Source organism: Artemia sp. Qi Xiang Cuo, chromosome 11, assembly GCF_049724085.1.
Source record: "Artemia sp. Qi Xiang Cuo chromosome 11, ASM4972408v1, whole genome shotgun sequence".
Classification (NCBI taxonomy): Eukaryota; Metazoa; Arthropoda; class Branchiopoda; order Anostraca; family Artemiidae; genus Artemia; species Artemia sp. Qi Xiang Cuo.
Genome location: NC_142804.1, coordinates 54,492,669 through 54,515,234, shown reverse-complemented (window position 1 = coordinate 54,515,234; position 22,566 = coordinate 54,492,669). Strand labels below are relative to the sequence as shown.

Genomic DNA, 22,566 nt, shown 5'->3' with positions numbered 1-22,566 from the left:
CGAATTGCTTAAGCCGGCATAGAACCGGACAGCAAGAAGTCCCTGGGACCTCCATGAATGGAGGCTTTATGCAATCCTGGGCCCGTCTTGGTCACAACAGGGTTTTCAGCACTTGGCGATGCTCTTCTATCAACAAGAGTCGAAATCCTGAACAGACAATCTTAAGCCTATTACCTCCGACTCATTATATATTCGTGCATACAAATATTATGCTACTATGGGGAGGCAGCCCATAATAGATAAATTAGCTAGGAAGATGTTTTTTCAGCCCAAAGACGCCCAACAAAACATACCAAGCCCAGAAGAATTGTCCATTAGTCAGAATCCCGTGCGAATTCTGTGTCGTTTACTAGGCTATAATTTCCTCGAGGGGCGCCTCTCCACAAGCGGGAATAGAGTTGACCGCAAGGTCCCCAGTCTTGTAGGTATCCCTGAAAAGGTCGAGGCAGCCCAATGCAGAGGCCGTTGTCCATAGATCTGGATCTTACGCCCTGCCATAGTTGTCCTTTTATAGAGGATCCTCCCGCGATGGTGTTCTGTATCACCATGCAATTTAACCTATGGCTGGGAGAAGGTTTGCAACTCATGGGACTTGTGGACAAACAATTGAGTCCTTTTGAGTGTACATTCCAGGGGTCTTCTTCCTTCTCCGTCTTTATTTATGATCACGGGTGAGGGTGTCCCAGTTTCTATTATGGACCCCCAGGGACAAGGTCCCCCCTTGGTCCGTGCCTCTTATGCAGGTACCCTACATATCTGTAGAGCGTTCCCCTATCGCCACCCTGGCCCTGCATATATTTGAAAATCCTGCGCATTTGGTTCTTTTTGAGGAAGTAACTTTAATGTCTATTGTAATTGGTCAACCCAATCTTTCAAAGAGGTAATTGAGATCAAAAAATATATATGAACAGAAGTTTATCTATAAATAGAGACACAGGAGATATTTCATTAAGCCCAATTTATAACAATTTAATATTAAAAGACTCAGTCAATATTTTCCCAACAAGTTTAATTTAAGAGAACCTTTTATGTAGATCAAATGAAAACCGAAATTGTAGGCAAGTTAAAACTATTGCAAGGCAAAGAATTCTTGCTCAACCATCTTGGTAAATCCTTTTTTTCATTGATTCCCGCCTGGCTTCTATTCAGTGTCTATTTTCCTTCTTTCGGGTAAACTTCGAAAGGTTAGAGTTTTGTTGTTTTGTTTTGTTTTCGGGTCTCTTTCAAAAATGACTACCCATTACTGTGTGAGAAAGCTGTGTTACAAGAATCCTGAACATGTCATGGCAGAAAAAAGTCACTAACATAGAATGTTTCTGTTGAACTGGTCAACCATTAGCTACTGACCTTCTGAAACGTACGAGGATGACGTACCTTAGCCACGTCCTTCGTATGCCAGAGGTTCGACTCACATGCACAGTTTATGAGTGGTGGTTCCTTAAAGAGAGGTGCAAGAGATTTAGACCAAGACACACCTTACGATGTCAATATGATTGAGGTCTGAGTAGAGGTGATATGTCTCTTCAACCGCAGTGGGAGGACGTCAGGGCTGTAGCTCAGCTCCGTGATACCTGATGGGCCTTCGTAGACGCCCTATGTGCCATTCCTGACGCTGAAACATCTAAGGTCAAAGGAACCTCGACGGGTCACTCTTCATCAGAAATCATGTACATCAGGTGGCGCGTGCCAAGCGTTTCGGAACGGTGCCAAGCGTTTTTGCAGAGTGTGCCAAGCAATTTGGGAATTATACCAAGCGTGGTGGAACGGTGCCAAGCGATGTGAAAATGTGCTGGGCACGGCGGAAGTATGCAGCACAAGTGGCGTTCTAAGATCTACACAAGGTGGAAGGAAGTCATCGTCCCATTCGGAGAACCAGCACCTTTAATTACTTATCCATTTAAGTCTCTTCCATTCTTGCTTGTCGTATTGGGGTCACTCTTTTCAAGGGGATATGGACGAGGGTTCGATACGACGATCTATAAAGTGTTGATCAGGATAGTTGTTATGTGCGTCAGAGGTTAAAGTTTTCCATCCACCTCCTCGGTGATCTTACTCATCGTCGTCAGCCATCTATCGCTCTTTCGAGTGCTACTAGGAAACGAACTGGGGCCACACTCTCCATATACTAAAGCAACCGTAGTTGCTACCATACGGATAATTTTAATTAGGATTGTAGCGTGAGATTTTGGCCGTCTTCACTTTTCCTAATCTCTTACGCAGTCGGTGCAACTTAGGGTTGAACAGAAATTTCCCAGTAGATCAGGGAGATGTCGCTGAAGTTTAATAGTGCTTCCCGAAAGGCGTTTTTGTGTGTAAAAGGGATTAAATAGACCATTTCACGTATGTTATTTTCTGATAGCCTTTAAAAACATTTAAAATGAAAATGTGTTTAATTTAATACAAATGTTCATAAACAAGCTTTTCCTTATTTTATGTATTGTGAAAAAAAAGACGTTTATCCCAGTCAAATAGCTCATTTTTTAGCTGAACAGTCACATCTTTGCAACTTTTAAACGAAGAAGACAAGAAATGAAGATGTATTTGAATTAAAAGCATATTAATTATATTAATATATTGCCATTGTTTAATATACTGTCATCACTTACATTCGTTAGAAGGTTATCTACACCAAGCTATCATGTACAATAAACTACAAGAAGCTAAGAATCTAATCTTGACATATTCTAATTTGTAATGCTTTTAAGTGAAGATTCTGAGTGAGTTTTTGACTTGTTTTTATCTTCAATCTTATTTACGTATGATAGTATATATGCATCCTAGAAAAATATTTGAAAAAAATCTTGCAGGTATTAGCATCCAAAAAATTCTAGAGGGCCTAGGCATAGCTCGTCTTCCAATAAATAGCCTAAAGTGAGGTGAACTATACAAAACGAAATAGGAGGTAGAATTAAGCCAAATTGAGCTGTAGCCCATGGATAACAATATAATTAACATAATAATGACAGAACCATAGTTGAAAATATAATCATAAAAGTCGTTTATCATAATTTATAAGAAATCATAATGATAAATACAATCATAAAAATTGCTTATGCTTTAAACATTTGGAGAGGTCAAATGAAAACCTGGGAGAATAAATAGTTCTGGAGAATGCAAAACATGGCAGGGGGGGAGCTGTTCCTTCTTCTATATCAGTTTACGCCCCTGTATACAGGATATCTGTTCTGAGGCTTTATTGAGCCGAAAACCTTCAAAGCTGTCCCCATTCTTCGGGCTTTCCCCTTATTTTATGCTTAAATTAAGCTTTGTCCTGGGGAAGGCTGTACCCAGAGGAGGGGCGGGGAGGGGAGGGGGTTTGAACCCCCCCCCCCCGGAATGTTTGTCTGACTCGTAAACACATAACAAAAATGGATATAAACAAATTCTGGATGCGTTTTTTGAGAGTTTTTTGTGTAACCCACCCCCCCGAAATTTTTGGAGTAAAACCCCCTTCAAAAATATCCTGGGTACAGCCTTGGTCCTGGGGTAGTGGTGAACTTATTAATTTTTTAGTTATTCGTAATTAAGTTGCACTCTTTACCTCTTAGCTCCATCAGCTAAGAGTAAGTTTTTATTAGCTGCAACACTCTTTGCTAAGCGTGGAAAACTCATAATGAGTTGTACGTAGTCTACTTTTCAAACGATTAGTCACACCTTTATAGCTTTTGAACAAAGAAAACAAGAAATGAAGAAGCATTGCAATTAAAAGTATGCGTGCAAAAGGAACTAGAAGACCAATAATCATACCCTCTCAGTGACGCCACAAAAACAACCAAAAATGCGACTTAAGAGCAGTAGCTAATATTAACTACAAGCAAATCATGACCATTCATCATCCATTTTCAATTAAATAGTACCGTCCTACATAACCGAATACTCTTTAGAAGACTTTGAACAAACATTTTTTTAGGACCTATTATGATGCTACTGGTCAAGCCACATAATTTTTTATTCTTATTGGAAAATAAAATCGCCAACAGGACAACTACCCATCAGCAGGGCTTTGTAAAGGCACTCATTTTTTGGGATTTATTCTCAATAATTGAATTTAAGTTTTGGCAAGCAAGCATGAGCACATTTAGCAAAAGGATTTTATGGTTCAGAAAAACGAAAAACCATAGGAAACATGTAACTTTTGATTATATAGAGACTACAATAGGAAATTTCACAAAATGGGGAGGTTAGGGGTAATGGGCCATCAGAAAAGTCATTTCCCCTCTAAAAAAAAAAAACACCAAAAGTGATTGATAAGTAAGTTTCGGAGAAAGAAGCTGAATCCCCCTCTCCCAGCTTGTCATTTACCCCCCTAAAAATAGCATATTAAGCCTATAATTAACTTTAGTATATTGGGATAATCCCCCTTCTTAAGTAAAGACCGGGCTAAATCACTAAGAACATGATTTAGACCCACTCTATTCTTTCTCTTTTAGACTGAAAAATATTTTAACCAAAAATTGTAGGCTACTCATAAAAAATGAGAAAATATTTGCAATGATTAAAATAGTCTGAGTTTTAAAAAAAAATGAGAAAATAATTCCAATAATTAGTTGTTTTTCACTATTAAATTATTTTGCAATTAGCGATAATTAAACATCGCTAAAGCTTAATGTTTTACTGCATGAATGACTCATGTCTTCGATTACTTTTTAACGATGTCAATCTCTATATATGCATTTTAGATACCCATTTAGAATCTCAGTACGAAACAAAAAAACTGCTTTTATAATTTGACTTTTTAGATCATTTACATTATTTTTTCTAGTTAGCAATTACTAAATTCAACTAAAGCTTAAAGTTTTATTGTTTGATTGTGATGAGATGCTTTATTACTATTTATCAATGTCAATTTCCAGATAGGAAGATAATAAGCTTATTGAAATAACAAATAAAGAAACATACAAATACTCTCTTCACTAATAAGCACAAAACTTTTAAAATGTGATCAACAAAAAAAACAAGCCAACATTCATCTACGACACTGTGCTTACACCAACGGCTAGTTTTTGTTGGACCAAACTGTAATGAGATCTAATATGTAGTGTAATATGTACATTTCAAAGAAAGCAAAATATTTCTCTTAATTCACAAACTACTTGCTTTAGATACAGTGTTTGATTTCATTCAAAATTGGTTTACAAGAGTCTTTGGAATTGTTGATTGCAAATCTGAGGCTAATATTGAAATATAGACCTCTAAAAAAACAGGACTCGAAGATCCGAGAACCCCCACATTTTCTTTATAGATATATCCAACCTTGCTTGAATCCGTATGATTCAGACAATTGTCTCACTAGCTCACAATCGCTGAAGCTGCCTTACGACCACATTCGCGATTGCATGCAAGATGTAACATGCCTTTCTGTGTACCATAAGTTTTTTTTGAAGACTGTGTGACTGTGAGTCTGTGCAAAATGTGAATAGGTTTAAATTCGAATGTGAATGTTAGCTTGAATGTGAGACTGAGCACAAGACTGAGTATAAGCTTGTGCAAGTGTGAGTTTTGGTATTAGCGTAGACTTGATAGGGGTGAGCTTGAGCGTCTAGCATCCACCTAATGAACCTCATCTTATGCATAAGAGATTTAAAGTGTCTGTATGAATTTAGCTGTGGAGGGGGGGGGGTCTTGAGTCTTGGATTATCAGCTTGCATGGAATCCTTGCTGCTTTTAATCGGTTTGTCCTCTACTACGTGGACGCAATCACATATGAGAGCAAAATCCCTGTGAGCATTGTTCCGAGAGCACTTTTTGGTGCCATCTACTGGGGACAATCTCTTGAATGTAATCTCCTTGTGTTCAGTCTTCTATTGGTGGAAGCTTTCATGGGTGCAATTTTCCAAGGATTTCCTGTCAGAGAGTCTCCACCTCTCAAACAGATAATTTATACAAGTTTGATTTATTTATATATCCCAAAGCTTGGTTTGACTACAATTTTAATGGATTTATTTAACGAATTCTATTCATATGTTTATCTTATAATCCATATTTATCTATATATTTTTTTTTACAAGTTTTATGCATTCTTTCATAAATTTAACGATTTATCAAGACTATATCAAAGGGGGGGGGCTACTGGGTTTGAGCCCCCCGAAATTTTTGTCCAGCTCGAAAAACGTCACAAACATGCATATAAACAAAAAATTTTAATGCGTTTATAAAAGTTTTGCTGATCCCCCCCCTCGAAAAAAAATCCTGGATGCACCCCTGGTTTATGCCTATTTATAGGCTATATATTTATTCCAACTACAATAAATGAACTAAATCTACTCTGAGTTTTGTTGTTCTAACTCTTTGGTTTATTTTTTTTTTTTGGGGGGGGGGGGGTTAACTAGTTCTTTTTCTTTTTATGGTGGTCTACAACACACTGAAAAGGAGCTTGCATCTTAATACATTTTTCTGAATCGTAGCCTATATGACTGTGTAAAGAAATTGGCCAAACCAAATTCTTAAATCCAATAGTCAAGTTGCGCGCACCACGAAGAAACAGTTCAAGAATCAAACAGTTCGTGGTAACGAACTGTAAGTAAGGAGCGGCCCGGCTCAATAGTAACCAAAACTCTAAAAAAACGGAATTTGGATACCAATAGATACATCAAAAGACTCAGATTTTAATGCTGATTTCAAATATATACGTTTCATCAAGTTTTTTTTTCAGGAGTATAATCTTATTTACACATAATTTACAAAAAACAAACGCCAAGGAACCTTTCGGTTCGTTAGGCCAACTCCAACTTCCGACACATATTTCAATATAAATAAACAAAAACAAAACAATATCCCCCGCCGACGGGCTAACAAAACAACACAATCAAAAATTCCATTATGGCACTACTAAAAAAAACAAAAAATTAAAAAAAATCAAACGAATCGATAAATATTATTACAAAAATCCCTTAATTTTCCCCGAAAACTTCTTCGGTTTAGTCTTACCCATCAAAAGCTACGCGCCTGAGAAAATTTGCCTGATTTTCGAAGAAAGGGGAAACACCCCCTAAAAGCTACAGAAACTTAATGAAAATCACGTCATCAGATTCGAACGGAAATTAAAAGCTCTAATGCCCTTTTTAAATGACCAAAAAAATGGAGGGCAACTAGGCCCCCTCCCACGCTCATTTCTTTCCCAAAGTTACCCGATCAAAGTTTTAAGATAGCCATTTTGTTCAACGTGGTCGAAAATATAATAAATATTTCTTTTAGGATCACTTAATCCCCAAAGTCCCCGGGGCTAGGACTGAAAGTTATGAACTTTACCCAATGTTTACATACACTATTGGTATTGGGAAGTATACAGACGTTTTCAGGGTGATTTTTTTCTGGTACTGGGTGGGGGGGTCAGGGGTAATGTGGGAGGATCTTTCAATGGAGGAAGTTTTCATGGGGGAAGGGAGATTGCTTTGAAGGGGGTGCAGGATTTCCCAGCATTATTTAAAAAAAAGGATCAGAAATTAAATATAAAAAAAAACAAGTTTTTCAGCTGAAAGTAAGGAGCAACATCAAAACTTAAAACGAACAGAAATTATTATGTATATGATTGGGTTCACCCCCTAGTCAATACCTCGTTCTTTAAGCCAAAGATTTTTTTAGTACTTTCACTAGACCTATTTTTTCTAATTGACGGCCTTTGTGATTAAGGGGTCATTTTCAAAGAATTTGAACAAAAATTCGAACTTTAGCGTAAAGAGCGAGGTATTGACTAGGCGGCGAACCCCCCAATATACGTATTAAAAATATATGAATACAGAAGTTCGTTACGTAAGTTAATTCGTAAGTTATGTTTATTTATTATTAATAAAAACGTTCGTAAATAAAATTAAACAACTTTCGAGAAAGCCATTCAACCAAATAAAAGTAAAGTTAATATACAATTTTTTTTAATTATTCATGTACGGTGAGCAAAAATCAAAACCTGCATTAATTCAAAAACGTTCAAAAATTAAATTTAAAAAAAAACAAGTTTTTTTTAACTGAAAGTGAGGAGCAACATTAAAACTTAAAACGAACAGAAATTATTCCGTATATGAAAGGGGCTGTTCCCTCCTCAACGCCTCGCTCTTTGCGCTAAAGTTAAACTCTTTCTCTCAACTCTATTTTTTTAAACAATAAAGAACTTTAGCGTAAAGAGTGAGGCGTTGACAACTCCTTTCATATACAGAATAATTTCTATTTGTTTTAAGTTTTGATGTTGCTCCTTACTTACAGTTAAAAAAGCTTGTTTTTTTTAATTTAATTATTGGTAAAAGTTGCCAGCTTTTGCTTCAAGTAACCATAATTCAACTTTATTGCCACAGTAGTTTTACTAATTTAGTTTTACAATTTGAGCGTGTGTTCAAATTTGTGAAGACCGACCTTGGGCACTTGATTGCATCAAATTGATGTCTCTGAAGATGTTCCGACAGCAACTTGCGATTGCTTTTAGATGAAAAGCAAAACTATAATTAACGAATTCTGAACTTGGATATTTTTAGTTTTGAGTAGACCAATAACTTAAAATATATTCATAAACTTTTATTGGAAAGCACTAATAAGGACTTAAATAAAACTCATTTTTAATCCTTGGGGAAAATTTAGCAGTTTCAATTAAATTCGGGTTTAACAACTTTACTCGTTCAAAATTTTTAACGTTTAGGGAGTTATGTACGAATTACATCAGGTTTTTAAACTTAAAATTTTATTTAAAGCCAATATGGAGTGCCATAAAATAAACTGAAGCTTCGAGAGAACTTTTAATGTTTTTTAGTTCTTCTAAGCACTCTCGTCTCTAAATTCTGATTTGCCTTTATCTCTTACTTTTTAACAAGAAAATGAAGTGAGAATTTTGGGCGGCTCGTAAAATTTGCAACTATAAAGATCTTCTCAAATTTTTAATATTTTTTTTTTACTGATGGTATCTCAATATACCCATGTATAACGATGTCAAAAACGGGCAGAAACCTTAGGCACACGTTCCCAAAGTAGACAGGCATTATAATTTAAACCACAGGATATTTATCAAAGATCCTCAATTTGTGATTCACACCCCCAGAAAAAATCTTAAATGATCTTAAATGATCAAGAATTGAGTCGAGGGATTTTGCCACTGATGGTATCTCAATATACCTATGTATAACGATGTCAAAAACGGACAGAAACCTTAGGCACACGTTCCCAAAGTAGACAGGCAGGTGACCACTACGGCAGGTGACGAATCTGATTTGCCTTTATGTCTTACTTTTTAACAAGAAAATGAAGTGAGACTTTTGGGTGGCTCGTAAAATTTGCAACTATAAAGATCTTCTCAAATTTATTTTCACTTTATTTTACTAGGTCCTTGAAAATTAAACTATTTAATATTGTTTCTAAAAAGCTTTTCTAAAAAGATTCTAAAAAGATTGTTTCTTAAAAAGCTCTAAAAAGCTAAAACGGCAGATTGTTTCTAAAAAGCTTTACCTCTCAATTTAAAAGCAGCACATTGTGTAAAATAACGCCTTAACATCCGTAGGTCATTTCTACTCCAAGAGGCATATTTACTGCACCTCTTGACTATTTTGAGTAAAATGGCATTCTGAATACTTTAATTGATTGCTTTGGGGGTTAAGGGGAGCTCAGCGGAAAAAATTGCGAAATGGGAGGGAGGCAGTAATGCGTAAAGAGTCTATTCAATCTTATTGTATTTGCTTCTTTTTATTTTAATTGGTCATTAAAAATTGAACTGCATTAGGATGAATCGAGGGCAAAATGTTTTTGTGAAGCTTTACCTCTTAATGAGAAACGGGTTTATTAGGTAAAATAACCCCCCCTCCCCAGCTTGCGTGGGTTATATTTTCATTTCTGGAGACATATTTATGGGACCTTTGGCTATTCTGAACAATATGGCAGTTTTATTGGGGAATCAAAATCATTTGGCAGACCTTTTTGTATTTTCTTCGCATTTTGTATTGTATCTAATTGTATGTCCTTCGTATTTTCTGTAATTTCGTTGCAAAACACAGTGAAAAGTCATATTAAGAGTTATTTTTGTGAGCTTTTAATTGAGATGTTTTTGGATGGAGGATGGAGATAGAGGAGTTTTTGCGACAATGATTTGTCGAGTGGGTCTTTTTATTAGTTGGTCTTTGGAAATTGAAACTATTTTAGGATTAATCGACGGAAGATCGTTTTGTGAAGCTTAACTCATAATAAGAAAACAGTCATTTGCGTAAAATAATGCCTGAACTCGCGTGGGTTATGTCATTCCCAGTTGTAAATTATTGGACATTTGTGACTACTATGAGTAAAATGGCCATCTGAAAATGATGTGATTTCCTGCACAGTGGCGTAATTTCATCAAAATATTGGGGGGGGGGGGGGAGGACAAAGTTGAAGCAAATTTTCCCAATTCAAGTGAAAATGACATTGAAAAGGGAAAATGAGACATATAGTACCATAAGGGCAAAGATATACTAAAGAAACTGACCTGTTTCTGTAGATGCATGAATTGTGCCCGCGTATCTTATTTTTGACAAGTTTGTTTAGCAAAAACTAAATTTCAGCCGGGGGTGGGGGCAACTGTGGTCGAGGGGGCAAAATGAGTTCTATAAGGGGCAGTTCCCCCCCCCCTGATCCATAGCAAATTACACTCCTGGTCTTTCAGGACCATGGGGGTGCTCAAGAGTGAAATGTACCTCTGAAGGAAGGCTGTATAACGTAATTTTAAAGTTTTAATTTATTTTACCCTTATTTTAATCATTTCTTGCCACTTGGACTTGTTCAGGATTAATAGATGGGTTTTTTTTCGAAGCTTTAACTCGGAACGAGGAATGAACGTATTGCGTAAAATAAAGCTTGAACTTGCGTGGGTCAGGACATCCACGGTGGCATATTTATTGGAAGATTCCACTATTTTGATCACTTGATCTTCCACAATCTGAAAATTTGGTCTGATGTCTAGGCAGGCAACGGGGGTGCTCGAGGGCAAAAAAGGGCACGGAGGGGGAGCTGTATTGCGTAAACACTTTAGAAATTCTAAATATTTCATTCTGATGGCACATTATTTTTTCGTAAAGCGTAACCTCTTAATTCGGAACGAATACTTTGTATAAAATAACAATTGAATTATTTACATCGCAGTTACTACTACTACTACTACTACTACTACTACTACTACTGCTACTACTGCTACTACTACTACTACTACTAACAACTCACCGCAGTACCAAGCCACCTGAGGCCAACACAGCTAGGCACACTCCTTCTCCATCCCAATCTATTCAAAGCCTCCCTTTTTACACCCTCTCACAAAGTTCCAATTTCCTTTAAATCTTTCTTTATGACGTCCTCCCACCCCAGACGAGGACGACCTGCTTTTGGTTTAGCCCTAGACGGTTGGCCGAAAAGAACAATCTCCGGCAATCTGTCATCTTTCATCCACACAACGTGCCCTAGCCACCTCAACCTTTCTTTCATTATAGCCCTAGAGTAATTAAAATCGTAATTAGAATCGTAAATTAATTAAATTGATTACCAGAATAAAAGACCGAAAAACAAAAGCCAAAATTTGCTGACCAGTCACAAAATCTTGCAAAACCTCACAAGCCTTATAAGAAGGATGTCAGTCGAGTAGGGCCAGTAGGTCCAAGTAGGGCCACAATTTGGCTTATAGGTCTGTTTCTAGAAGATTTCATCCATATAGGACGAGAAGTCACTTTTCTGAGCTTTCGTCTGTTGTGCTGTTTTTCTGTTGCATTCAGAATATAATTATTAAGTAAATTTTTCTATATCTTCTTTTGTATAATATTTCTATGTTTTTTGTATTAAATGGCATGAAATCTATAAAGTGACTTTTCGACAGGAAGTTCTAAGAAAACCACTTTCTATCAAGAAGTAATGAAGAAATATATGTATCTAAAATCCACTTATTGATTCGTATTTTATATGTAAAAAAATTATATGATTAGGATAGTATTAAATTTTAGTATTACTCATTTCTTTCATTTGAAAAAAACTTGTTTTTATTTGAACTTATTTTTATTGACTGAATATGGCTGTTAAGCTATTTTAAGAACACAATTCTGTTGGTTTTTGTTTTGATTTTTTCATAATGTGAAACGATATAGGATAGTATAGTCTTAAAGTTTATCAATCAATCGCATGAGAAATAAATCAAACAAATACAAAAACAAAGGATAGATAAGTGAAATTACAGTGTAGTGAGACTTCACTAAAAATGTGGATAATGTCCAAGAAGACAAGATATTTGATGCCATTAATTCCAATATTTTAGGATTAAAGGTGAAAATGAATTACTCTTTATTTTTACCTTGGGAAACTCTTGAAAGGCCAAGCTGGCTATTTTGCTTTAAGATTGTAATCCTACTGGGCCCAGAATTCTGCCTTCGTTGCCCTCCATTACATTTCGAAGTACACGATAAAATAAGTACGTGGCAGTATAAGGTAAGTTAAAAAGAGGAATAAAACGGCTAAAAGCTAGATCGCGTTGCTGCCTTCACTTTCTTAAACAAGCACCAGTTTCAACTCTTTTAAGTTTCACATAAATTTTGCAATAAACTGTTTTGCTTCATAGGAACTCTGATACTAAATTACAGGTAAATAAATTATAAGAATGTAGATTACCAATAAATACAGCATTGCCTGTTTGAAACATCTCGATGGACTTCTTTTGATGAATTGCGTCTTCCAGAGTTAAGGGTATGTGGAACCAAGCCGCAGCATCATCCAGAGGACCCAGTGCTAGAACAGTAATGAGAACTCCTATCAGCACAGAGCCTATGACAGCCAGAGCAAATATGATACTTCTCCAATTTGTTCTGTCTTCATCTTTTCCAAGGTAATATTCCTTGAAAACAAAATATTTTCAGCATTTTTAATCTGGAGAACTATTTTGCCCTTCTAAGGGTATCTGGTAGATGAATATAAATGATTTTACTTTTATAACTTTAATAAATCAAATAATATTAACATTTTGATTACTAAATATCAGTATATTTATATTAAACTGAAAATTAAAATTCATTTGTATTTTTTTCAGTAAAGTGCAAATTATTTTCTGGCCTTGGGAAGGCATAGGGGTTTTTAGTCCAACTTATGTTAATTTCTGCTCGATTTGAGTTTGACTCGGTTATTTATTGTAATTTCTGTTCATTTTGGGTTTCATTTATTTATCAATGCTGATTTGTGGTAGTTTCACGCTTGGTAGATTATTTGATTTTATTTTTGCTCATTTTTTGTTTAATGGAGTTCTTTACTTTTCTTTGAAAAAATTATTTTGTGGAAAAAGTTTTTTTTTACTTAATTTATGTTCGTTTTATATAGACATAGTCTTCTCAGGGAAAAAGAAAATAATACTTTAAATGTTTTCGTTTTTGTAAGAATCTATAGTTTGGCCTGCTATTTGTATGCTGAAAAAAAATTTCAGCGATTTTTAACAACATACACCCTTTTAAAAATCTGGACACAAATAGTAGTATTTTTTAGTTTCATACCTCCTCTAGTTGACCTGAAATGGAAAATTTGATACCATCCGCATAAAAACCTGTTTACTTTCTTTGATAGCTTGGATACGCTTACGCTAATTAGATTTGGTTAAATTTTAAGAGCAGAAATAGCCCCAAAAGTTTTAACATAATACCCTCAGTCGTTCTTGGGATACTGCTAAGATGCCTTTTTGGGAATTAGCGTTAACATAGTGCATATTGATTTAATCTTATGGCAACATTCAGTTTTTAAACATAAAGGCAAATGGGAGGGTGGGCGTGGGAGGGGGATTAGTTTCGCTTCTATCTCTTTTGAATATTGAAAAGGGCATCAGACCTTTCTGTTTTTAATAAAGTCAGCCCTTATTAAAGATTCTAAGACAATTCCTTCAATACAAAGTGTCCTGGTTTAAAGAACAACAACAACAAAAAATGATACATTATATCCACATCGATCTTTACTATAGAAATATCAAGCCTTCTAATCACTTTCTACTGTTAAAAAGGGCACTAGGCCTTTCGATTTCCAATCAAATGTGCCCTTTTTGAGGTTCTACGACACTTTCTATAAACATCTTATATGCCCCATGGGCATAAATTACAACCCTTAACCTAAGGGCTGTGAGGGTGGTTGTCATCCTATAAGATCTAATTTCCAGAACTTTCAACTACGTTAAACAAAATGGCTGTCTCAAAACTTTGATTGGGTGTGTCTGGGAAAATGGTGGGCGTGAGAGGGGCGTTAGTCACTGTCCAATCACTTTTAACTATTAAAAATGGCACTAGCCCTTTGAATTTCCAATCAATTGAGCCCTTTTGAAGTTTCTACGAAAAAGCTTTCAATAAGAACCTTATATGCACCCTGGGCATAACTTACAACCCTTGCCCTGGGGGCTGTGGGGGGGATGACATTGTCATCCTCAAAGACCTAATTTCCAGAGCTTTCTGCAACGTTGAACAAAATGGCTATCTGAAAATTTTGATTGGATGTGTTCGGGGAACTGCTGCGCTTGACAGGGGTTTTAGTTACCCTCCATTCGCTTTCGACTAGTAAACAGGGCAATAGCCCTCTCAATTTCCAATTCGATGAGGCCCTTTTGAAGTTTTAGGACAACACTATCTGTAAAAACCTTATATGCCCCCAGGGCATAACTTACAACCTTTGCCCTGGGGGCTATGGAGGGTTTGTCATCCACAAAAATATAGTTTCCAGAACTTTCAACTACGTTGAACAAAATGGCAAGCTCTAAACTTTGATTAAATGTGTTTGGGGAAAGGGTGGGTGTGAGAAGGGGTTCAATTACTCTCCACTCACTTTCGACTATTAAAAATGACAATTTCAATTTCCAATTAAATGAGCCCCTTTTGAAATTTCTACAACAACTTTCTATATAAACCTTATATGCCCCTAGGGCATAACTTACAACCCTTGCACTGAGGGCTCTGATAGATGATCATCCTAAAAGACCTAACTTCCAGAACTTTCGACTACGTTGAACAAAACGGATATCTCAAATGTTTGATTGGACGTGTTTGGGGAAATGGTGGGCGTGAGAGGAGGGTTAGTTGCCCTTCAATCACTTCCTACTATTAAAAGGGAACTAGTCCTTGCAGTTTCCAGTCGAATGAGCCCTTTTTGAAATTTTTACAACAACACTTTCAATAAAAAACTTTATATGTCCCAGGGCATAACTGATGGCCTTTGCCCTAAGGGCTGTGGGGGTGGAGGGGTTGTCATCCTTTTAATCTCCAAAACTTTCAACTACGTTGAATAAAATGCCTATCTAAAAATTTTGATTGGATGTGTTTGGGGAAAAGGTGGGCGTGAGAAGGGGGTTAGTTGCCCTCAAATCACTTTCGAGACTATTAAAAAGGGCATTAGCCCTTTGAATTTCCAATCGAATGAGCCTCTTTTGAAGTTTCTACGACAACGCTGTCTTTAAAAACCTTATATGCCCCGAGGGCATAACTTACAACCCTTGCCCTGAGGGCAGTGGGGAGTGTCCTCCTCAAAAACATAATTTCTATCTGTAAATCAACTACGCTGAACAAAATTGCTTTATAAAAATTTGACTGGATGTGTTTGGGGAAAGGTGGGCGTGGGAGGGGGGTTAGTTGCCCTCAAATCACTTTCGACTATTAAAAAGGGCACCATACCTTTGAATTTCCAATCGAATGAATCCTTTTTCAAGTTTCTGCGACAAAGATTTCAATAAAAACTTATATGCCCCCAGGGCAAAACTTATAACCGTTGCCATGAAGACTGTGGGGGGAGTGCCCTGCTCAAAGATGTAATTTCCTGAACTTTAAACTGCACAGAACAAAAAGGCTATCTCAAAATATTGATTGGATGAGTTTGGGGAAATGGTGGTCGTGAAAGGGGTGTTAGTTACCTTCCAATCACTTTGGACTATTAAAAAAGGCACTAGCCATTTCAATTTCTAATCGAATGAGCCCTTTTTGAAGTTTTTTGACAACGCGTTCTATAAAAACCTTATATGCCCCCAGGGCATAACTTACAACCCTTGCCCTGAGGGCTGTGGGGGGGTTGTCATCCTCAAAGACCTAATTTACAGAACTTTTAACTATGTTGAACAAAATGGCTATTTTAAAATTGTGTTTGTATGTGTTTGGGGAAAAGGTGGGCGTGAGAGGGGGGATAGTTGCCCTCCAATCACTTTCGACTATTAAAAAGGGCACCAGCCTTTTGAATTTCCAACCGAATGATACTTTTTTGAAGTTTCTACGACAACACTTTCTATAAAAGCCTTATATGCCCCCAGGGCGTAACTTACAACACTTGCCCTGAGGGCTGTGGTGGAGTGTCCTCCTCAAAAAAAATAATTTCTATCTGGAAATCAACTACGCTGAACAAAATTGCTATCTCAAAATTTTGATTGAATGTGTTCCGGGAAATGGTGGGCGTGGAAGGGGTGTTAGTTTCCTTCCGTTCACTTTCGACTATTAAAAAGGGCACAAGCCACTCCGATTTCCAATTGGATGAGCCCTTTTCGAAGTTTCTACGACGACTTCTTCGATACGATGTGCCCTGATCTAAAGATAAAAAAAATGAATAATACATTTTGCCAACATAGTTCTTAAATGCCCCCAGGGCATAACTTAAAACCCTTGCTCTGAGGGTTGAGGGGGAGTGACCACCTCAAATGCATGTTTTCTATCTGGAAATCATTTACGCTGAACCAAATGGCTATCTCAAAATTTTGATTGGATGTGTTTTGGGAAATGGTGGGCGTAGAAGGGGTGTTAGTTGCCTTCCAATCCCTTTCGACTATTAAGAAGGGCAGAAGCCACTCCAATTGCCAATTGAATGAACCCTTTTCGAAGTTTCTACGACAACTTCTTCGATAGGAAGTGCCCTGGTCTAAAGCAACAAAATAATAAATAATACATTTGCCGACATCGTTCTTATATGCCCCCAGGGCATAGCTTAAAACTTCTGCCCTTAGGGTTGTGGGGGAGTGACCTCCTCAAAAACATATTTTCAATCTGGAAATTAACTACGTTGAACAAAATGGCTATCTCAAAATTTTTATTGGATGTGTTTGGGGGAATGATAGGCGTGGCGGGGGCTATTTGTCCTCCAATCACTTTCGACTATTAAAAGAGCACTAGTCACTCTGATTTCCAATCAAATGAGCTCTTTTCGAAGTTTCTACGACAACTCCTTCAATACGGAGTGCCCTGGTCTAAGACCAAGAAAAAAAAATAATACATTGTGCCAACATCGATCTATACTTAGGCAGCGCTATTGCGCTGCCTATGATAAATTCGGAGTAGAATTTACTAGGTACTACATAAGACAAGGTGAGATTCACAAGCAACACAGTGAAAATTTAGATATTTAGACTTGGCTAGATTTATTTATTTTACAGCGGTATACATAACATTATGTAGCATCTACTAAGAAAGCTAAAGACGGCTTGTTTGGGAAATGCATTTTTTCCGAAAGAGAAATAAGACAACTTCTCAAGTCCTCTTTTTTTTCTTTTTTTTTATGCTTCTTCTGCTTTTTTGCTGTTTTTGATTTTTATTTTTTACTTATAAAGAACCAGAAACAATTTTTAAAAATGCATTAGAGTAGGTTACTCTCTAGAAATAATGGTTCCCACCGCTCAGTCGAGCGCGATTTTTTTTTTATTTTACACACACATAAAACAAAACAAAGAAAAAAAAACAATATTTAAAAGACCCAAACAATAAGGGATTTTAAGATACCCCTCCCCCTACCATAAAAAAGAAATAAAAAAAGAAGAAATAGGATTATCCAATGAGTTAAACAAAATTCCAAATATATAGTTGAAACCAAGCCACAAGAAATATTAGACAAACTCAAAACCCCTCGCAACAATCATTTCTAACCTTGGCTAGGGTCAACCGTCCCTCCAACCCCCCCTTCCCAATAAAAAATAATAAATAATAAAACAAAATTATAAACATAAAACATCAAGACATTAAAAAATTTCTCAAAATTTGTTTGAAACTACCAAACGAGTGACATTCTTGAGCTGACTCAGGTAGGCTATTCCAAACGGTAAGAAAAGCAGTTAATGGATTAAAGTCAGACCTCACCGATGGAGTAAATAAAATGTTAATATTTTTTGAATTGCGATGATGATTCGTAGACCTATCAGTGACGAAAGAAGGGAAAGTTTGAAGGGCTGTGTGAACATTACCATGAAGTTGATGAAAAGTGAATGACGCGCACAAAGAATGTAGAAAGACTGCAAAAAAGTAATGGACTAGTTGGATTAGTTGTAAAACAATTTGTTTCCTGTATAAACCTTCTTGCCTTATCATATAACTTAGAAAGTGGTTTCAAAAAAGAAGAGAAAGTTGACATCCACATTGTAGGGCAATAAGAGACCTAGGACTGAACTAAGCAATGGAACAGAATTTTTAAAACTGATTCAGGAAAAATATGTTTTAGCTTCCTCAAAATTCCAAGACTCCTTGAGATCTTCATATTAATTAGTCCAATATGATGCCTTGAATGAAAGATCTTCATCGAGAAGAATACCCAGAAATCGGACTTACCGATCCTTAGGTCTACTGAGAGAGCCCCTTGAAAGCTAGATATTAGTTAACTCAGGGCACGCCAGATAAATACGGGAAACATTTAAAAAACTTGACTTAGTAACATTTAGGGCAGGGCAATTTGCATCGAACCAAAGAACGATTCTCTCAAAAAGGTCAACTAATTTGGGAAGTATCTCAGACTCAGTTCCTACTACAGTACTAATGATACTGTCATCAGCGAAAGCAAAGAGAGTGTCCACATCTTGCGAAAGCGATGGATTCTTTTTTTTTAGCATTGAAAGATTCAGGATGACATAGGCGATAGCAAACTGTAGGTTCTTGTTTCTTACCCGCAACTCTGAAGTCATTAGCATAAATCAAAAATAGAAACGGTCCAAGAACTGAGCCTTGAGGAACACCAAACTCAAATTCAGACGAAAAGTGGGAAAGAGAATCTACGGAGACAGTTCTACCTGACAAATAGGAATCAAACCAAGCATGAGCCTGTCCTCTTACACCATTGTGTGATAGCTTATACAGCAGAACCTCGTGAGTTAAAGAATCAAAAGCCTTACGGACATCTAGGAATATAGCAGCAAGAATCAAACCAGAGTCTAGCACGGTGTGGAGAAAGTTTCAAAGGGTTGCACAAGCATGCTCCGCAGAATGTTTAGCTCGAAAGCCAAACTGAAAATCATGAAAAAATCTTTTAGCCTCTAGAAAATCAAGTAGACGGGAAAGCATGGTCTTTTCAAAAATTTTGCTAAAAACAGACAGCAAAGATATAGGTCGATAATTGGCTGGATCATTTCTTTGTCCACCTTTACATAAAACAATTACTCTAGCTCGCTTAGGAGAGCTGGGGAAAATCCCCTTTTCAAATGAAAGATTTATAAGCTTCGTCAGTGGAGAAATAATTGAAGGAAGAATGAACTTAACTACCATAGTTGGAATACAGTCTGGACCAGACGACGAAGAACTTTTCAAGCTATTTACAATCCTGGCTACTTCAACCTCAGAAGCAGAAACATCGATTTAAGACAAGGTGGACCAAGATAAAATTTGTAATCTGGTTGTGACTGTGAAGACCTGAGTGAAGAAGCAGTGGTTTTCCCAATATTGGCAAAATATGATGTAAATGCTTCTTGAACAGATGGAATACCCTCAACAACCACATCACCAACTACAAGACTTGGAGGGATAGAAAGAGCCGGAGAACAACGTTTGAGGACGGAATTGATCACATGCCAATTTTTCCGAATATCCTTCCCACAATCCGAGAATTTCTTAGAATGATAGATGAATTTGGCCTTCCGGCACAAAGAATTAAAAACATTCCTGTGGAGTTTGAATTGCTGAAGACGTGCAGCATTCAAAGATGGCTTTGCTGACTTAATAGCTTTCCAAAGATAATTTTTTCTTCTCCAACTCTTTAGAAGGCCTGGGTCATCCATGGGTTAAGAGGAATAGATCTTTTTGACCTTGAAGTAGAGGGGGACACAGCACATGCGTCAAAAATAGACTCTTTCACTGGCTCATAAAATGAATCAAACTTTGAACAAAAATCATTTATCCTCACAAAAATATTCCATGTTTTCTCAGATAAATGATATATAAGGCGGATTAATTCATTCAGACCAAACCTAAAAGAAGCTGAAGCAGATTCTAGAGTGTCCCTATTCAACATTTTTTCAAGGTTGAAACTGGAAAGTACAGGAACATGGTCTGAAATATCACTCACTACAACAGAATTCTGAACCAAATTAAGGGACGAAAAAATGTTATCAATTTAAGACGCTGACGTATCAGTTACACGTGTCGGTATACAGGTTGTTGGTAGAACCCCAGCAGTGAGCATATCTGAGAGAAAATCCACCGTAGTAGAGGACGCCATATCAATTAGATTTAATTTAAAGTCTCCCATTATTACAAGTTCACATGAACGTCTGCAAATTAAATCCAAGACCTCATCAAGGACCTGACGAAAAGAAGGGACGGATCCACTCGGAGATCTCTTAACATTACCAAGTATCAAAATCTTATTTTTATAATTTGATATCAATAAACTGGGATTCTAAAACCCCTTTGTTATTCCTTGACAGATCGCTTCGAACAGAATAAAGAAGAACATCAAAAATATACATTACTAGACCACCCTTCGCCACCCTTCTGCAATTTAGTCGCTCCATTTTGTAACCGGGTATATCTAAAAGCATTTCATTACTAAAATTAAGGAAAGTCTCACATAATCCGATAACATCGGGTCGCCCACCAAACACTATCTGCCTCAACTGATCAATCGATGAACATAGACCCTGAATATTGAGTTGAAGCAGCGACCAATGATTATCTCGTCTATTAACCCACTTTAAATCGGAAACATGCTTACTAGTAATTGATTGGGAAATTTTTACGGAATTTCTCTTATTTTGGTCAACATAATTATTAACAATACTCAAAACATCTAATGGGTTACTTTGCAATTGATGTAAATGCCCATCAAGGGAGTAAACATCCTGATTTAGAACCTGATTTAGAAACATTCCTACAACTAATGGAGATGGTGTATCAAAACCTGCACCACAACACACACAAAAATAAAATAAATAAAAGAATGACTAAGAAGCTATAAACGAACAAAAAAAATCATAACAATCATATCAATAAGTAAGAGATATTTACATTTTATATTATTGAAAAAGTTGATAATAATAATTTCATAGTGACTTCCTTAAATCATTAATCTTACCACACAGTTCCTGAAATTAAAAAAATTAAGTATAACGCTTAAGCTCCTCTGCATTAATGTACCCATGAGACCAATACAAGCAAAATCATTTTTAAGATAACAAAGGATTACAATCCCAAACTGACGCAATGATTTGTGAGAACAGGCGATTAACAAAAAAGAATAGTTATTCAAATTAATAAATTTCATTGAAGTTAATTGGAACAAAGGAAATTCTTTGACAGATACACACAAAGAAAAAAAATAAACCAAAAATAAATAAAATGTACTGAATGTATGAATGGCGAGATGCTAAACATATCTCAAAAATATCACTTAGAAGAAAAAAACTTATTTTTGACATAGTCTGCTAGAGTGCGAATTTTCTAGTGACACTTTCACCGTTAGGCTTTGCCAAAATTTGCCCATGATCAGTCCAAACATTTCTATTGCCAAATTTGTCCTTTGCGGCATTTAGCATCTTACGTCGCCTCTTTGTCAATGCTTCCGATAGTAAAATTCCACTTTGAAGCTAACCTGGCTTTTGCTTTGAAGACTTTCCAGGCTATATCACTATTCACAAATTTAACTAAAACAGGAGGGACTTTGTCGTTTAGGGAGGCATCGGTTAAAGCGGGAAATATTTTGAATCTGTTAGATATTCCTAATTTGGGCAACATTTATTTCAGTCAAGTTCATTTTGGTTACGAAAACTTGCAGGATTGTTGATTGGATGTCAGATCTCAGCTGCTGCTTAACACCGTGCAAAATTAGCAAATCAAGCAGCACTTCTTATTCAAATGCATCTAGTTTCACCTCAATCTTCCTCATTTCTTCTTCTTGATTTATCAATTGGTTTCCAAGAGTTTTCAGCAACTGTTCGATTTTTTCAAATTTTGGTTGGTAATCAAGAGTAATCACGTCATATATTTGACAAATAATGTCATGGGATGACTGCCGGAATGAATGAGCATCCGACAACCTTTCATTAACCTTTTTAGTTATATTTTGAATTAATTCTCGCTTAGTTTTTTCTAGGTCAAGTTCCGTAGAAGTGATTTTATCCATCAACAAAGCACATTCTCCTGCGTTAGATTCTTTAGTTCTTAACGCATTATATTTATTGGGAAGGGATTTATAAATATCGGGTGAATTTTTCAATTCCTCAAATACAGCCTATACACCTGCAGTATGTTTTGTTGAAGTTTGGCTAACGTTTGGATTATATTCTGACAAATTGGTTTCAACAAGTCTGTATTCATCATGTGTTTCATAGCAAAATACCAAATATGATGGCTTTCCTTTGTCATCCTTGGACACTTTTAGTATCTTTACTGTCCAAGGAGGATAATTTTT

At 36.4% G+C, this 22,566-nt stretch overlaps 1 protein-coding gene across 3 annotated transcripts in view; it reads right to left on the bottom strand.

Moving 5' to 3' along the window:
• LOC148947145 (inactive dipeptidyl peptidase 10-like) overlaps positions 1-22,566 on the bottom strand; it is a 225,322-nt gene that overhangs the window by 184,475 nt on the left and 18,281 nt on the right. For all 3 annotated transcript variants that reach the window (XM_089097283.1, XM_089097282.1, XM_089097284.1), the window contains exon 2: positions 12,586-12,808. In XM_089097283.1, the coding sequence (XP_088953409.1) occupies positions 12,586-12,808 (223 nt within the window). The remainder of the gene's footprint in view (positions 1-12,585; positions 12,809-22,566) is intronic.